We start from the raw sequence: 16,348 nt of genomic DNA, 5'->3' as shown, positions 1-16,348 counted from the left end.
CATTCATGATAGAAACCCGTACGTTGATGTTTCGGGAATTCAGATTTTGTGAGGCTTCAGATTGTCATGGGGGTTAGGGACCCCATTGTGAGCAATAGATGGTTGGCGGATGTCACCAACGCTTTGCGTACCAGGCATTGTCTCGAAAGGAGACAAGATATGACTTACTTCCTGTCTCCTGAGGGATAGAGCACGAGATTGATAGGAAGAGGTTGGTACTGAGTTGAGGGATGATGTGGTTGATGCTATGTCATGGGATGACTTCCAGACCAGATTCTGAGCAAGGTGTGCCCAGGCGATTGAGGCGCAGCAGTTGGCGCAAGAGTTGTTAGATCTCCACCAAAAGACTGAGACTGTGGCAGAGATCACTGCCAAGTCTCGGGAAAGAGCTTATATGGTACCAGTATGCAGCAGATGAGGAAATGAAGAAGGTAAGTTATCAGAACATACTGTAGAATGATAGCGGAGAGATCATGAGTATCTCGGGGTGCAAGACCCTGAATGATATGACTTCTAGAGATTGAGAACGGGATAAGGACTTGGAGCACATTGGTAAGAGGGAACCATATCAGTTGCTCATATTGAAGGGTCTCGAGAGGAGACCCAAGATTTCGGATTAGCTTTCGAGAGACCAGTAGGACCAGATTCGGTGTAGCACTTGCGGGAGTAGGGAGTACAATGTCATCTTGGTTTATTCCAAGACTGAGGAGTAGCACGAGAAGCACCTGAGGGAGGTGCTAGAGACTTTGAAGAGGGAGAGAATTTTCGCAAGGTTCTATAATTGTGAGTTCTGGTTGCGCGGGGTGCAATTTCTTGGGCAGCTTGTCAATCAGAAGGTTATTCTAGTCGATCCGGCTAAGTTAGAGGCCATGATGCAGTGGGAGATTCCGAGGTCTCCAATTGAGATTCGGAGCTTCCTGGGTTTAGCGGGTTATTACCGGAGATTTATTCGAATTTTTAGAGTTGTGTGATCTTTTGAATTAGCTAGTGTTGAAACACTAGCAATGGTAAGTGTGGTTTCTAGCAGATTGGTCATGGGTGGTGAGAAGGATTGGGAATTCTTCCAGTTTTGTGTGCTGTAGGGCATTAACTGAATCAAAGTGGGGGAGAATCGCCCAAGGATTCAAAAGCAAGAGCAGTTTTGAGACTAGGATAAGTTTCGCATCCCTATTGGAAAGGAAGATAGCCCAAGCGGTTGTATGGTTTGAGGATAGTGTGAGATGGAAGTTTGGAAAAGCTTGTCAATAGGGAGATCGTGTTCCCGTGATGTTGCTAGCAAGCCTTAAGGAATCAGGTATGGGATTCCAGTCAGGACACGGGTTCAGCTGAGTGCGGGGAAAGCACGTGTTCAATCCAGTATTAGAGTGTTGTAAGCCTGTGGGTGTAGCCGTAGCATTCACTAGCAGTTAGATAGTACTAGAGTGATGTGAGTCTGTGGGTGTAGCCGCAGCCTTCACTAGGTTGGTAGATAGCGTGATTGCGTTGTTAGGACGCGGAAAGATCAGTAGTACCCACCAGTTCGGGTATAGCAGTGAGGAAATGGAAATCCATGGATTGGATTTCGGAATTTCCCAGACGGATGAGACCTGGTTAAGCCAGTGATAAGATTGTAGAAGCGTCGCTATAGAGATGAGAGCAAGGAAGCAGTGGACTACTTAAGGTCATTTATGACATGAGCCTACCAATGGTCATGTAGCAATCACTTTTAGCCTTGGGTTTGGTGACGTCAGGATTTGACGTATGGACTCGATCAGTTAGATCAGAAAGTTATTAGAGCCTCAGTGGCATGGTAACTAGTGGCATCTAGTTCTAGAGAAGGTACTTGTTCAGAAGTCGTGTTAGGCGACTAAGTAGGGAGTCCTTTGACTCCGCAGTTGGGCTGGAACCCGATATTTCAGATGATTGGTAGAAAATTGAGACCAGGTAGGTCTCGGTAGATATCAGGAAGCAGCCATGTGGCAGCATACAGTTTCAGGCAGTTCAATGTTTCGGGTAGTTCAGTGTTCAGACAGTTCAGTGTTTCGGGCAGTTCAGTGTTCAGGTAGTTCAGTGTTCAGACAGTTCAGTGTTTCAGGCAGTTACAGCTCTTGGGCAATGTTAGTAATTGTGCCCTAAGTTGCAAGTACAGACAGGATAACTGGTTTATTAGGAATTGACAAGTCACTCACAGCAGAAATAACTGAGCATTGGCCAAGTATAAGTGATCTATAGGGATAATTAGGTTTGTGAACCTGTTTTGTAGTGGGAATTTTCGAGCTAGCAGAAGTTGAGTAGTCAGTTGAGAGATAAGCAGGCTGGTTTCATCGATAATAATTTGGTATGAGTGGTCTGTCAGGGAATCAGACCATCTCAAGGCAACAGATATCAGACGGAATAGATGTGATCTTGCCGCGAGGGTTGGTTACAGTTACCCTAGAAAGGCTAGGGTGTGCCCAGGATGGTGACCAGGTTACAAGAGTGGTTTGAAGTGAAAGGAATGATAAGGAATGATTTCGAGGACGAAATTTAATTTAAGTGGGGGAGAGTTGTAACGCCCCGTTTATTTAAATAAATTAATAAATGTAAGTACCAGACTGATTTGCAAAGAATTTTCGATGTTGAGGGTTAAAAGTGTAAATTCCATATTAGTTTTGTATGTATTTGTGAAGGCATGGAGTAAATGGTAATTTATGGGACTTCATTTGAAGAGATTATGGGAGATAGGGGACTGTGTGATAATTTTCGTACCTAAGTTGTAATTGATTATGATATTCAGGGTTTAAATTGTAAATATTGGGTTAGATTGGAAAAGATCCCAAGGGGAGGGACCAGAGTTGTAATTATGGGAAAGATGTTACATGGACTGGGTATATATTCATTAAGTCGACTCATTTGTAACCTAACCCTAAAGAAGTGTCGGCCGCCACCCCTCCAACCTTATACCTCCTAGTCGCCGGCCGCTATCACCACTCATCTAGTTCGTGTTTCCGACCAGATTGAGGAAGCCAAGCGAACGTAGAGCCTCCACCATTCTTCTCCTCCTTCTCCGCTGTCAAGGTCATGACCCGTTAGTGCCAAAGAAACCGTTCAATGCTGCTGCTCTGTTGCCAATGACGTCGAGGTCGTCGTCTGCTGCTTTGTTGATGATTGCCATCGTGTCGTGGTTGTCGGAGGCATAACCAAACCGTGAGGAGCCGCCTCCACCACCCTCGTTTCCTGTTGCATCGTCGCATCTACCATTCCCAACGACGTCGGTGGCCTTATGCCGTCAGTGAAGACTAGCGGATGCCCTCCTTCGTGGCTACGCTGCTGATGTTAGTCCTTTCCCGCCGTCCGCAGTTGTTGCTACCGTGAGAGCCGCTGCTGTCGCCGATGGTGTTGCTGTTGCCATCCTCCGCCGCCACCAGCCACCGTGGAAGGTGGCTTTGTGCGTGTCTTACTATGTGTAGTTCGGGAATCTGTCAGCCGGCAGCTGGGATGGTGTCTGCGGGACTTCAGCAGTGTGGGATTGTGTCTACGGGACTTCAGCAGTGTGAGGTGAGTTTCCTTCCAGTAGGAACGGGTCTAAGGCCACAATGCCGGCCCGTTCAGTTAGCAGTAGTTTCCGGACTTCGGTCTGATGCAGTAGATAGTATGTTTTATGCCTTCGTGGCTCAGACAGGATTTATGTGTTATGTGTTATGTCTTCCGCGCAACAGCCCGATGCAGTATGCAGTATATGTGTTTATGCTAGTTGATATGTTATGCTATGCTATGTTCAGTCAGTTTCCGGACTTCGGTCCGATGCAGGGGCAAGGCCTCAGTTAGTCCGGACTTCGGTCCGATGCAGGGGACAAGGTCCCAGTCAGTTTCCGGACTTCGGTCCGATGCAGGGGGCAAGGCCCCAGTTAGTCCGGACTTCGGTCCGATGCAAGGGACAAGGTCCCAGTCAGTTTCCGGACTTCGGTCCGATGCAGGGGGCAAGGCCCCAGTTAGTCCGGACTTCGGTCCGATGCAGGGGACAAGGTCCCAGTCAGTTCCGGACTTCGGTCCGATGCAGGGGGCAAGGCCCCAGTTAGTCCGGACCTCGGTCCGATGCAGTGGGCAAGGCCCAGTATGTGCTTTATATGTATTGTATGGTATGTGGTAGTTTGAGGGAGCTCACTAAGCTTCGTGCTTACGGTTTTCAGTTTTGGTTTCAGGTACTCAGTTTTCAAAAGAGGAGCTCGGAAAGATTGCAGTGCACACACCGCTTGTTCAGCCTGGGATGTTTATACTCTGATATATTTGACAGTTGTTAAGATATTTTGAGATAAATTCTTTATGACTCTTATATGACGTTTGATGAATATGGTTTTAATTACTAATTTTAAAAGAAATTTTCAGACTGTGTTTTTGGGATGTTTCAGTTTAGATGGGTATTTTTCTATCAGTTTTCATTTTTAGAAAACGGCAACGGTGGTAGGGTGGGCATGGGGACGGTGGCGGTGGTGGAGGAAACGGCGAGGGGCAGTGGTGGTGGTAGTGGTGGCGGTGGCAGTGGGGCGGCGGCGGCGGCGGTGGTGGCGGTAATTGTAGTAGTCGTGGTGATGGCGGCGGCGGTGGTGGTGGTGATGGTAGGTCAGTGATTGTAGTAATGGTATTAGGTGTGTGTGTGTGGGGGGGGTATGAGTTTGTATGTGTGTGTGTGTGTGTTTGTAGGGGTTGGTGTGTGTGTATATATGTGTGTGTTTGTGGGGGTGTGGGTGGGGGTGTGTTTGTGGTGGTCTGGGTGGGGTTGGTGTGTGTTTGTTTGTAGGGTTGGTGTGTCTGTGTGCGTGTGTGTTTGTTTGTTTGTTTGTGAGGGTTGGTGTGTGTGTGTGTGTGTGTGTTTGAGGGGGTGGGCTTGAGAGTGAGTGTAGTTAGGTAGGGATGTGGTGGGTTGGAGGTGTTAAGGTAAGTGTAGGTAGAAGTGGATGGGGTGGGAGCGGGTGTGGGTGTTTATATTTCAGAAAAAAAAAATTAGAATTAGAAAAATGTGGAAAATTTTCCAAAAATTTAGAAAAATAGACAAACTAAATGCGTTTTCAAAGTTCTAATGTTTTTTGGAAAAAATTTCCAAAAAACGGCCCATTTTTCCGCAACTAAACGCAACCTAACTAAGCGCAACCTTAGGTTGCATTTAGTTACGGAAAAACAGTTTTTATTTTCCGTTTTTCATTTTCCCTTTTTAGTTTTCGTTTTCCATTTTCATTTTTAATTGCAAAAATTTAGAAAACACGTTTAGTTAAAACTTATTCATTTTTCATTTTCTCTAGAATTACCACAAATTTGCAATTGTAAACCTAATTCACGTGAAATTGACAAAAAAAAATAGTCATCCTCCCACATTTAGTGTATTTTTTTCAGACATTTTCTATTTTTTCACAAATATATATATATATATATATATATATATATATATATATATATATATATATATATATATATATATATATATATATATATATATATTTCGAAATCTCTTTAACCATAATTTTAAACTTCAATGTGACTTTATTTTTCACAAGCATCATAAGTTTGTGTTATGTGTATTTTGTGTTTAACTTGCACTATAGTGATTTAGTTTGGTGTGTTCACGCCTAAGTTGGTGTCAAACTAAAGGTGTGTTTGGCAAAACTAGTTGTTAGCCAGAAGCTATAGCTTTTGTTTGTATATAAATGTTCAACAAAATAGTTAAAAGCTTTTGAAATATTTAAAATTACATAAATAAACAATTGTTTAGAAACATATATATATATATATATATATATATATATATATATATATATATATATATATATATATATACTAGATGTAAGACTCATGTATTACATGAGTTGATTAAAAAAAATTAAACATAAATGTCTAAATATTTAGAACTTTGGATTTATAGGAAAATTTAAAAAATAATGAATAATTAAAGTTGATTTTTTTATCTTTTAAATTGAAATAAATAAACAAAATAAACTAATGAGGTTTAATTTGGGAATTTTGAAATAAGAAGCTAAGTCTATTAATGAAATTGATATTCATTTATTATTACATTTATTGTAATTACTACATTAAAATGTATTATGTGGAATTTATTAAAATAGAAATACCCATAAAATTACATGTGGAAAAGAAATTAATTCAAAATAACCACAAAATAACATTTGGCAAATTGAATGAGAGTGTTACATGTGGCAAAAAAAAACTTTCATTTATTAGAGTGTATATATATATATATATATATATATATATATATATATATATATATATATATATATATATATCTTCTCCTCTAATAAAAAAACTCTTTAAACTGCCACTTGTTGAATATCTACGCCCTTTGTATGCCACGTGTCCTTTTTAGATGATGTCTCTTTTCTCTTTTCCCGCTCAAAAATTTTAGCCGGCTTTATTTGCCGTAAAATAAAATTTTAACCTTCTTTATTTCCCCTAATTTTCCTCCTCATTTAGTTTCCTTTCTTATTACAAATGCACCCCATAAAATCAGTATGAAATCATCATCAACAAATCAACAATTAATTCGCAAGAAATCACGAAACATAATCATCTCCAAAATTGAATTCGTTTGACTAGATTTTATTCGACTTCATATCTCGTCAGAATTAATCCACGCTTCTTCTCTTCGTTTCTTACCCACCAAGCTCCTCCAATTCCTTCCTGTTCAAGCAACTTTTGACGCAGATAAGTGCAAATACGAAGATTAGATATGTGAGATCTCACTATTCTGCATTGGTTTTGTTTCAATGGAGATTTTCGAAGGTAAAAACAAATCTAATACAAATACTTCATTGTAATTTCAATTTCATGACTAATTCTATTGAACCCCTTTCACGGTTTTGGTAATTTAAACTCTATCGTCTGTTTGTTGATTGTAATCATTTTGAAATTTTTTGAGTTGTGTTCATTTATATTTTGTTCTTAATGCAGGGCCTTCATCGTTGATCTTTGCTCATGGTGGAGATTTAGGTTAATTTTGTAATCCATTAAATGAAACAAAAATCATCCAATCTTTTGTCACGCCAGGAGTTTTGAACTACTGGATCCTCAACTACTTTCATCTATGTATGAAAGGAAGCTGCTAAAACCTTTTCACCTTTTTTAATTTGGGCAGTGAGGTCTTTTAGTTTGGGCCAGTGAGGTCTAGTGTAAGCAAGTGGTTCGTAACCTAATGGTTGGTTTCTTTACTATGTTTATTAAGAGAGTAATAAAACCATAATTTTTCTTTAATATTTTTTATTATAGTTTGTCAAACCTTTACATGAACTGAATTCAATTTATGGTGAAGATTTACACTTTATAAACAACTTTCTAATAGTTCTCTAATAGATAGATTTTGAAATAATCTATTACTTTTTGTTTGTTTCTCCCTTATAACCGTTCTATCATGGTCTCCACGATTTGATGATATTGTATGACTGGCCAGATATTTTGCTTAGATTGAAGTCATATCTAGATGAGAGACTATTCAAAAGCTGTGTGAGAGAAGTTTAACAAGATATGACCTTTTCTTAGTAAAAGAAAATAGAAAGAATTATACTTCAAAGATAGATATCTTTGATGGTTATGTATGATTTATTATTTTATCTTATGCTTACAGGTGATTTTAGGTGTTAATCCCCCATATATTATCAAAGTAATTCCCATGAAGATATTGGTTATTGACATACTCAGAATTGTATAACTTCTTTTTTAATTTCCCTAAAAAGTTACTTGGGAATCCATCAAATATGTATGTTTGCTGATATGGATTGTTTACTTATGAATATCGTGAATTTTTGTCTTTAAGTTTGTTTTATTTGTGGTTTTTGGCAGGAAGAGAAGGGCGGGCGATTCCTAGATGTTTTTTTTTTCTTTTTAGCAGTGCTTTACAGCAGTTGGTTAATGTGGCTACTTCAATCCATTTCAGCTTGATATTGGTCAGCCCCTACCTGATCCCGGGTTGCTTTTGGAGTAAATAATTATTGGACGAAAGATACATTTTTAATATTAAATTGATAACACTATACCATATTTTTGGTTAATTAGCATTTTTCACTTTATGGTGATGTTTCCATGATTTGATAGTAAATGAAAAAGTACAAAATGGATTCAACAACAGTATGGAATTGGAAATCAAGCATAATTATGGACAAACAGGTATGTGTGTGTGTGTGTGTATATATATATATATATATATATATATATATATATATATATATATATATATATAGTGATTTATATGTACTATAATTCTGAAGTATTTGACCTGAAATGGTTAAAAATTCAAATCTATCTCTAATACAAATAAGCAGAGTATTTTATTATTTTTATTTAAAATGTTTAAGAAATTGTCAAAATAGAACCAGGAACACCCCTTTGCCTTTCAAGTTTCAATACAGTGTGTTATGTTAGATATGGAGGGAATGGTTACTTCCACTTAAAATGTTGGAAGATTTTAGTAAGTAAAATAAAGTAAATGAAATTTTAACATTAACTTGAGTACCAAAGGCCCAAAATGTATGTGTACCATCACCATTCATTTCAGATTTCTCATCTGAAGTTTATCCTTGATCGTTGCAATGTTATCTTCTTTTAGGTGGGTTGTTAAAATTTGGAGTTTGGACGTGGCATTGAAACTTGCATATTCGATAAGCTTCATAAATTTTCCACTTCTAAGGTTCAAAACATTAACTTTAATTCATCATTTCAATTTTGTTTTCGTTTTATTTTTAAACAACATGGTTTTCTTTTCAATATGTCAACACATGTTGGTGGGAAATGCAGGCTTGGTTGCTGTTTGGTGTCACTCACTGCCACTGGAGGTGATGATATTGATAAGAACTCTATTTTTACAGAAACTTCAATTTATTTATAAATTTTGCAAATATCTTTAATTTGTGAGCTTTATATCAATATAACACGTTTGCATAAACATCTTGCTGGTTCCACAAACATCCTTTTGAAATCCAATCCTTTTTTTTTTCTAATTTCCTATCAATTTTGGTCTCAGTGTCGTCAAAGTTAACATTTAACTGTCAAAATTATATAATGACCACAGGGACCAAATTTGTTATGTACCCTAATATGTGTTATTTGTTTTCTGTAAATTAACCTTAAGAAAATTTTGAAATTTTAGTCATGGATCATGCTCAAATGATTAGTTATGGATTTATATTCTATGGTCCTTATGAATTGTTGTTATGTTAGGGGAATACTGATGTGCTTCGGTGCTTGTAATGATCTTTCACAATATTACCGACAAAATATCTAATTTTATAAAAAAAAATGAAAATGTAGGATTAATGATTTTGCACGTTGTTAAGTTTTAATATTGTTTTACTTTCCTTTGCAAAACATAGTATTTATTTTTGGACTTTTTTAGTTTTATTTTAACATTGATATTTTATTTTCTACCGATTGTGATCGAGTAACAGATAAGAGCTTTGTATAATTAGACCAAATGAATTAAGCAATGTGAAATAAAACAAAATTTTCAAGCCTAATTTCCTACATAAACCAAAACGTCTTATGATAATAGAACATATCAAACTTTGTAAATAAATTAATGATTTGTAAATTAATGAATAACGATTCTTATTTTTAGTCATACATTATTTTACTTCGTGAACCGTGGTTTCCATATATATATATATATATATATATATATATATATATATATATATATATATATATATATATATATATATATATATATATATATATATATAATTTTACAGGGTAATCTTGGAAGTTGAGGATAACAAAGAATGCAACCATATCCATTTAAAGTGTAAATACAAAATCGTTAAAAATGTAATACAAAATCATTCAAAGTTGAAATTATGTCAACAAAAAGTAGCTAAGATTATTATTTGTGAGGCAACAGGGGCTCCAGTATAAGTTGTGTTTCACCAGATTCCATATCATCGGAAGATAAGTCCTGTTTACGTTTCTCTTTGAGTCTTTGTATAAAGCTTGAACTGTTATGTATAGATGGTTTTGGTGGTGTTTTATTAGGTAAACCATTTGAGATTAATGTCTCTACATTTTGAAGACAAACTTGAACAGCATCATGCACTCTAACAAAACACCACTCTCTACCCACCAGATCTATGAATCCAGATCTTGCTAGAGTCTCAAGAACATCTCCATTTGGATTCGCAATTGCTATCTGCATTTACAAATTTACCCTTGTTTATTTTTTCTCAATATATATATAATTTTTTTTTTTTTTAAAAATTCAAAAGTTTGCACCTGGATGTTTCTTGATTTGTATTCCTGATACAACTCTTTTAAAGCTTGAACTGCACTGGAATCCGCATAAGTAACAGCTGAAATGAACACGAGTCAAAAACTCAAAAAAACTTGTATTATCATATAAAATGAGTAAATTACATTTTTGGTCCCTCAGTATAGCTGGTTTTTTCAGTTTTGGTTCCAAAAAGTTTTCTCTTTCAGTTTTGGTCCTTATCAATAGAAGATCCAAATTTGCAAAAAAATCAGCCATACTCAAGACCAAAAATAGTCATTTTTACTTGAAACATGGATGAGAAGAACCTTAAATAAAGACCAAAATTGAAATAATTTGCTTTACTCAGGGAGCAAAATGTAATTTAGTCTAGTAAAAAGATATGATGTTTAAAATGATGAGTACATACGTGCCATCTCTAGAATTAAAAAATATATTCTTTCAACTTCTGGTCCACGCCTGCTCCCAGATTGGTCAACCGCAATTTCATACTCCCGCAGCCTGAAACACATTAAAAAAAAAAAAAAACGTAACCACTATAGTTTTTTTGTTATATCTTTAGTCATTGAAAGGATTCTTTTTTTTTTCTAATTGAAAGGGCAGATTAGTAATTTAGTATTGACCTGTCTTTTATAAAGCTTGTATTGGCAAAATACAAAGGTGCATCTATACGAACAATGACAATCCCGTTGTATGTATATGCTTCTGGATACTGTTGGATGTTTCTATAAACAGTCGTGCCAGGTAGACGCCCCAACACAGCTGGAAATACATTTATATAAAATAAAAAAAAATTAAAAATTAAACATGAATATTAGTCACATGTGGTAATTGTTGTAATTGTAAATTACAAAAATATATCTTTTCTCACCAATATGTGGATTTGCTGATTCATGGATCACAAAAGCAAGAGAAAACCCCACCTATAAATTCATTCATTCCCAACAACCAGATTAACTACTAATTTAAGAAAAATAATAAATGAAGAAATAAATGATTGCAAATGCAAATGTAAAATACCCCAACAAGGACCCCAATCTCTATCCCAAAGAACAAAGTCGTTGTACTAGTAACTGTCCAAAGAAAAAAATCCTTTTTATCTACTCGCCATAAAAAGATTGCCTCTTCATAGTCTACCTGTAATTATTATTATTAAATAATAATTAAAACTTAGGATGTGAGCAATAATATATATATCCATGGGTCCTACACAAGATGAAATAAGGAAACTTACTAGCCCAATTACAGCAGAGACTACAATAGCTGCTAGAGCACACTGTAAAAAAAAGTCAACAAGAAGTGAAGTGAAGTCAAGATAGAAATTAAAAAGTTTTAATAACTGTATTATATGTACCTGAGGTATAAATTCAAACAATGGTGTCATGAATAACAAAGCAGAGCAGATGATAATGCCCATGACAAATCCTGACAAACCGGTTTTTGCCCCACTTTCATTATTAACTGCTGACCTTGAAAACGAACCTATAAAACATATTTAATTCCAAACTGGTCCTTTTAGAAGCATTTCAATATTTATAAAGCCTACCATGTATTACTATTATTAAGTTATATCACTTGTTCCTTTCTTACCTGTTGCAGGGTATGCTGAGAAAAAGGACCCAAAAATATTAGCTACTCCTAGGCCAAATAACTGTTTAAAAAAAAAAAATTGAATGAGTCAGAAAAGATTTATGATTTGGTTTCTTTTTTACAAATAAAATTATATAAATAAAATACCTCTTGATTTGAATCCAATTCATATCCATTCTTTGCTGCCAGAGCTTTGGCAATCCCCACAGATTCCTGAAGTGAGTGGATGGTTAAATATTAAGTCAAAGGACTAATTGTGTAAATAATGAAAAGATAATTAAAAGATTGCAGCTAATAATAGAATCCTGTTCTCACCAGTATAGCCACTCCAGTGATTAAAAATGTGGTTGGGATTAATGACTTGACATGAGCAAACTCTTTAGGAATGGAAAATGAAGGGAGCCCTTGAGGTATATCTCCCACCTAAATTTCTCACAGTGGTTATATTTATATAACAGAACAGATCAACAGAAACAGTAATTTCTATTAAAAAGTTGAATTTTAAAGATTCTATTGTTATTATTATTCTCTCACCAAAGAAATGGAAGATGGATGAAATATTTTTACAAAAGTTGTACCCAGAACAACTGCAGTGAGGGGCCCACCTGCTCGCAAAAACCGTAAATTTTTCCTTGTTTTACCCTGTAAACAGAATACAAGTGTAAAAAATTAGTGAGCTCAAAGTGTGACACATGAAATTTTAACTTACTTGGAAGAACTACTTCACCAATTGCTTCATGGTCAACATGATTGCAAGAATAGTCAACCCCATCACGAAAGGAGGCCAAGAAAACTACAAACAGAAACCATTGACAATGGTTACCACAGTAATTAATAAGATATAAGCAAAATCCCCATTTTTCTGCCTAATGTAGTATTGAAGAGATTTGTAAAATATATAAATATTGAGATACCTTATCTGCACCTGATATTATACTCTTAACCAGTGGGATTATTTCACTGCTTCTCACTATACTATATCCCAAGAAATATTTTGCTTGAGATAGGGCAATAACAATGGCAGAAGCAGTTGTAAAACCAGAAATGACAGAGTGGCTGATAAAGCGGATGAGCCATCCTAGCCTATAATGAATTAAAAAAAACATCCATCAGTGAAATTGAAGAGTTAATATGATATTAAAAAGAGAAGTTATTGAGGCAAAAGTACCTCAATAGCCCCATTGTGCATTCCAGAATCCCAACCATGAGTGATAATAATATAGCAAGTTCTGTATATAATTCACCAGATGAGTCAATATTGCCTAGAACATTAGAGACCAATAAAGAAACCAGTGCTACTGGACCAACAGCCAGCTGTCGTGATGACCCGAATATGCAGTAGACAAATATAGGCACTAATCCTGTATCTGTGATGAAATATTTGTTAATAAAGTTATCTGAATTTGGAGAAAATTATCATATGTGAAGAGCAGATAGTCAGCTTACAAAGTCCATATATTGGTTGAAGTCCAGCTAGCTTTGCATATGACATAGACTGTTTACATGAAAATATGATAAAGTGAACAAGAAAAGAATTTGAATGTTTGCTAGTAGTATATGAGATCAAAATAACCCACAGCAATGAAACGATATGATAACAAACAAGTTGGAAGAATGGAATATATTTTAAAGAGGAACTGTTCCAAGGATTCAGAAATGCAATGCCATTCTTGCACACTTTCCTCTCTAAGGATCAATTTGTTGAAAAATACAATCTGTTCACAAAAAATCAATGGAAATCATCTAAATTCCATGAAAACCCCAGAATTTAACTCACTATTAGGTTTGTCTAAGGAGTAAGGAGTAAGGACTAAGGAGTTTCACATTGGCTACTGAATAGTGAATTCTAATGGGAACGACTTTCACATCCAGAATTTATACGAATTCTAATCAAATTCAACTTAGATCTATCTAACTTGTAGTATTTATACGAATTGTTAACAAATTGCAAGTAGAGAAGTTGGTGAGGATGTGAGATGTTTGTATTCTATCTAACTAACTGGAATATCTGATATGTACCTGTGGGACGAGCATGATACCGACGGTGACACCGGAGACTAGATCAGGCTGGAGATATTCTCGCCAATTGTATGTCCGAATCCAACGTGAGCAAGGGAGAAAAAGCTCAATCCAATCAATCATCTTCATCCGATTCAACTTCGCACTCCATCTCGACATCGAAGAGGAAGACGAAGATGTCGCCGGTGTAGTACTATCTCCGCCAGTATACGAGTGTTGAAACGGTATGACTTTCACAGTTCGATTCGTTGGCGTCCTCATGATTGACGACTGTGGTGTTGAAGAAAGCTGAAAGCAAATAGTTCTGTACTGCTGCTCAGTGTGAAGAAATAGCCATAAATGGAGATCTCCGGTGATAGATGACTTTTGGAATTGGTGAGAGGGCGTCTCAGCCACTGAGACGCCTTTTGATTGTGGACGACCACCAGTTTCTGGTATTTTGAATTTTGATCCATTCCGGGGTTTGTCAAGTTCGTTACGTCAACGATTCTTGGGTCCCTGAAACAACATCAATGCTCCCCTCGAGTCAAACAGAAGATGACAACCCACTTTTTAGGGATGCTTCTGTCCAATATTTGGAGTGAATGACAAATTCTTTGTGTAATTATAACTACTTCATAATATTCGAATTCAAAAAATATAATTTTATTAAGAAAAATGTGCTACCACTTTCATTCATTCTCATTATCGGTAATTTTTAGGTTAAAAATATTTTAATCAATACTTACCATACAATATTATCACTTTGGTTTTAGTTAGATATATATTATATGTTTTATTTGGCTCTAAATATTTACCATGTATTTGTCAGGTGTAGTTAGTTTTCTTAAAAACATGTTGCGCATGTATGTCTAATTTAATCTATTTATTTTTGTAGTGATGATAATGAGATACTCCAATTTAGGATTTCTAATTTACTATATAATGACACATTCATTGCTTACGTTTCTTTCTTTGATTAATGATTCTTTCAGCTTAATATTGGACATATTTTTGTTTGACTTTTGATTTTTATATAATGATAAATTTTATTGCCTTTTTTGTTTGATCGGCGGAAGGTGGACATATTTTTCGTCTAGGCTATTTCGATAAAATCCAAATATTTTTTAGTAAAGTTTGGATCGGGATTTTTTGCCATTTGATTATTAACAATCAATATAAGAAATTGGTGAATGTAGTTTTGATGAATAAGTTTTCTAAATTATAAAAATCTACAATGGTAGATAAAATATTGTAATTTTTATTTGTTCGTAATAAATTGAAGGGATTAAAAAAAATAAAAAATAAATAAAAAGAAGAAGAAGGAGGAGTTATATGTTAAGTTTTTTCTGATTAAATTTCAATTTTATTTTTTTCCCTTGAAGAAACATTTGTAATTTTTTTATTTTTTATTTTTTTATTTACCTCTTATATTTTCATTTTTTTATTTAGCCCCTACATTTTTTCTGAATTAAGCGTTAGTTTTACTTTATTTTTCTAAAAAAATATTTACATCATTGTTATCTTGAATTTTTTTTTGTCTTCGGTTCCATAATTCTATGACAGATGCTCCCAGGTTCATAATAGTTTGGAGAACGTTGTGATGTAACTTCATTGCTTGACGACTGCATAAATTTCTCTTCCACGTGACATCATCAATGTGGTGAAGAATATTGTAGGCATATGTAATCATCTAGAAAACTTCAACCCAAGATGCTTAACAATCACCAGTTTGATCAAGTGTTATTCTCATTAGGAGTCATAGGATTCGATGATGGAAGAACAACCCCTTCCGTCTTCCTCTTCTTGCCAATGGATGTTATCCCTCTTTTCTTCTTGTCTTTCTCATCTTCCATCATAGAACCATATGGCTCCCTAATGAGAATAAAAAAACCAACAACAACTGTTTTTAACCTTCTTTAGCTATAACCAACATAAAAAAACACAACGTAGATAACGCTTGATTAAAATGATGATCGTTGCGCATCGTTGGTTGAAATTTTCCATATCATCACATGAACTTACAATGTTCTTGGCCAATCGTCAACCGGATGCAAGATTTATTCTAAGAAATATTCCAACAAAGATATTAGATTTTGGGTTTAAGAATATTACTATATACTTGGATAATTCTAGGATCGTGATTATAATCACTTTCCAAAATATGTGATTTTGACCTTATAGCTTAAGGTATCGCAAAATTAGAGTTGGGATAATCCAAGATTGGCCATTAGAAGTCAAGTCACTTTTAAATCTAAAACACAAAAAGTACTTTGTCGTTTTGTGTTCTTGAGAGATAAAGAGAATTTGATGATCAATTTTGAGTATAAGAAAAAAACCCAACCCTTTTTTTGAACATTTTTTATGTTCTTATACATGAGAGAAAAGAGGTTAAATGGTGGTTACATCCATTTTGCGCCAAAAATGGTAGTTAGAAAGGTGGTTATTAGATATAACTGATTCTTACATCATAGAGATGTCATCACTTGTTTTGGCGGGAAAATGCATGTCTAGAGTCTTTCCTGATATAACGAGACCATC

At 35.4% G+C, this 16,348-nt stretch overlaps 1 protein-coding gene across 1 annotated transcript; it reads right to left on the bottom strand.

The window, feature by feature from the left end:
- Positions 1-9,728: 9,728 nt before the first annotated feature.
- LOC145068350 (sulfate transporter 4.1, chloroplastic-like) lies at positions 9,729-14,311 on the bottom strand. The gene is made up of 17 exons (XM_079015307.1): positions 13,829-14,311; positions 13,256-13,304; positions 12,978-13,176; positions 12,724-12,892; positions 12,537-12,602; positions 12,344-12,451; positions 12,125-12,232; positions 11,957-12,022; positions 11,810-11,870; positions 11,574-11,701; positions 11,454-11,495; positions 11,240-11,356; positions 11,091-11,142; positions 10,843-10,981; positions 10,629-10,720; positions 10,225-10,301; positions 9,729-10,141 (listed from the first exon to the last, which is right to left on the bottom strand). The coding sequence occupies exons 1-17, from the start codon at positions 14,087-14,089 to the stop codon at positions 9,839-9,841; spliced, it is 2,037 nt and encodes a 678-aa protein (XP_078871433.1). The 5' UTR covers positions 14,090-14,311; the 3' UTR covers positions 9,729-9,838.
- Between the last annotated feature and the right edge of the window lie 2,037 nt (positions 14,312-16,348).

The sequence above is a fragment of the Lactuca serriola genome, chromosome 8 (assembly GCF_051521515.1).
Source record: "Lactuca serriola cultivar US96UC23 chromosome 8, Lser_US96UC23_V15, whole genome shotgun sequence".
In the NCBI taxonomy this organism is placed as follows: Eukaryota; Viridiplantae; Streptophyta; class Magnoliopsida; order Asterales; family Asteraceae; genus Lactuca; species Lactuca serriola.
Note: the sequence above shows the minus strand (reverse complement) of the source record. Positions and strands in the feature narration are given on the sequence as shown.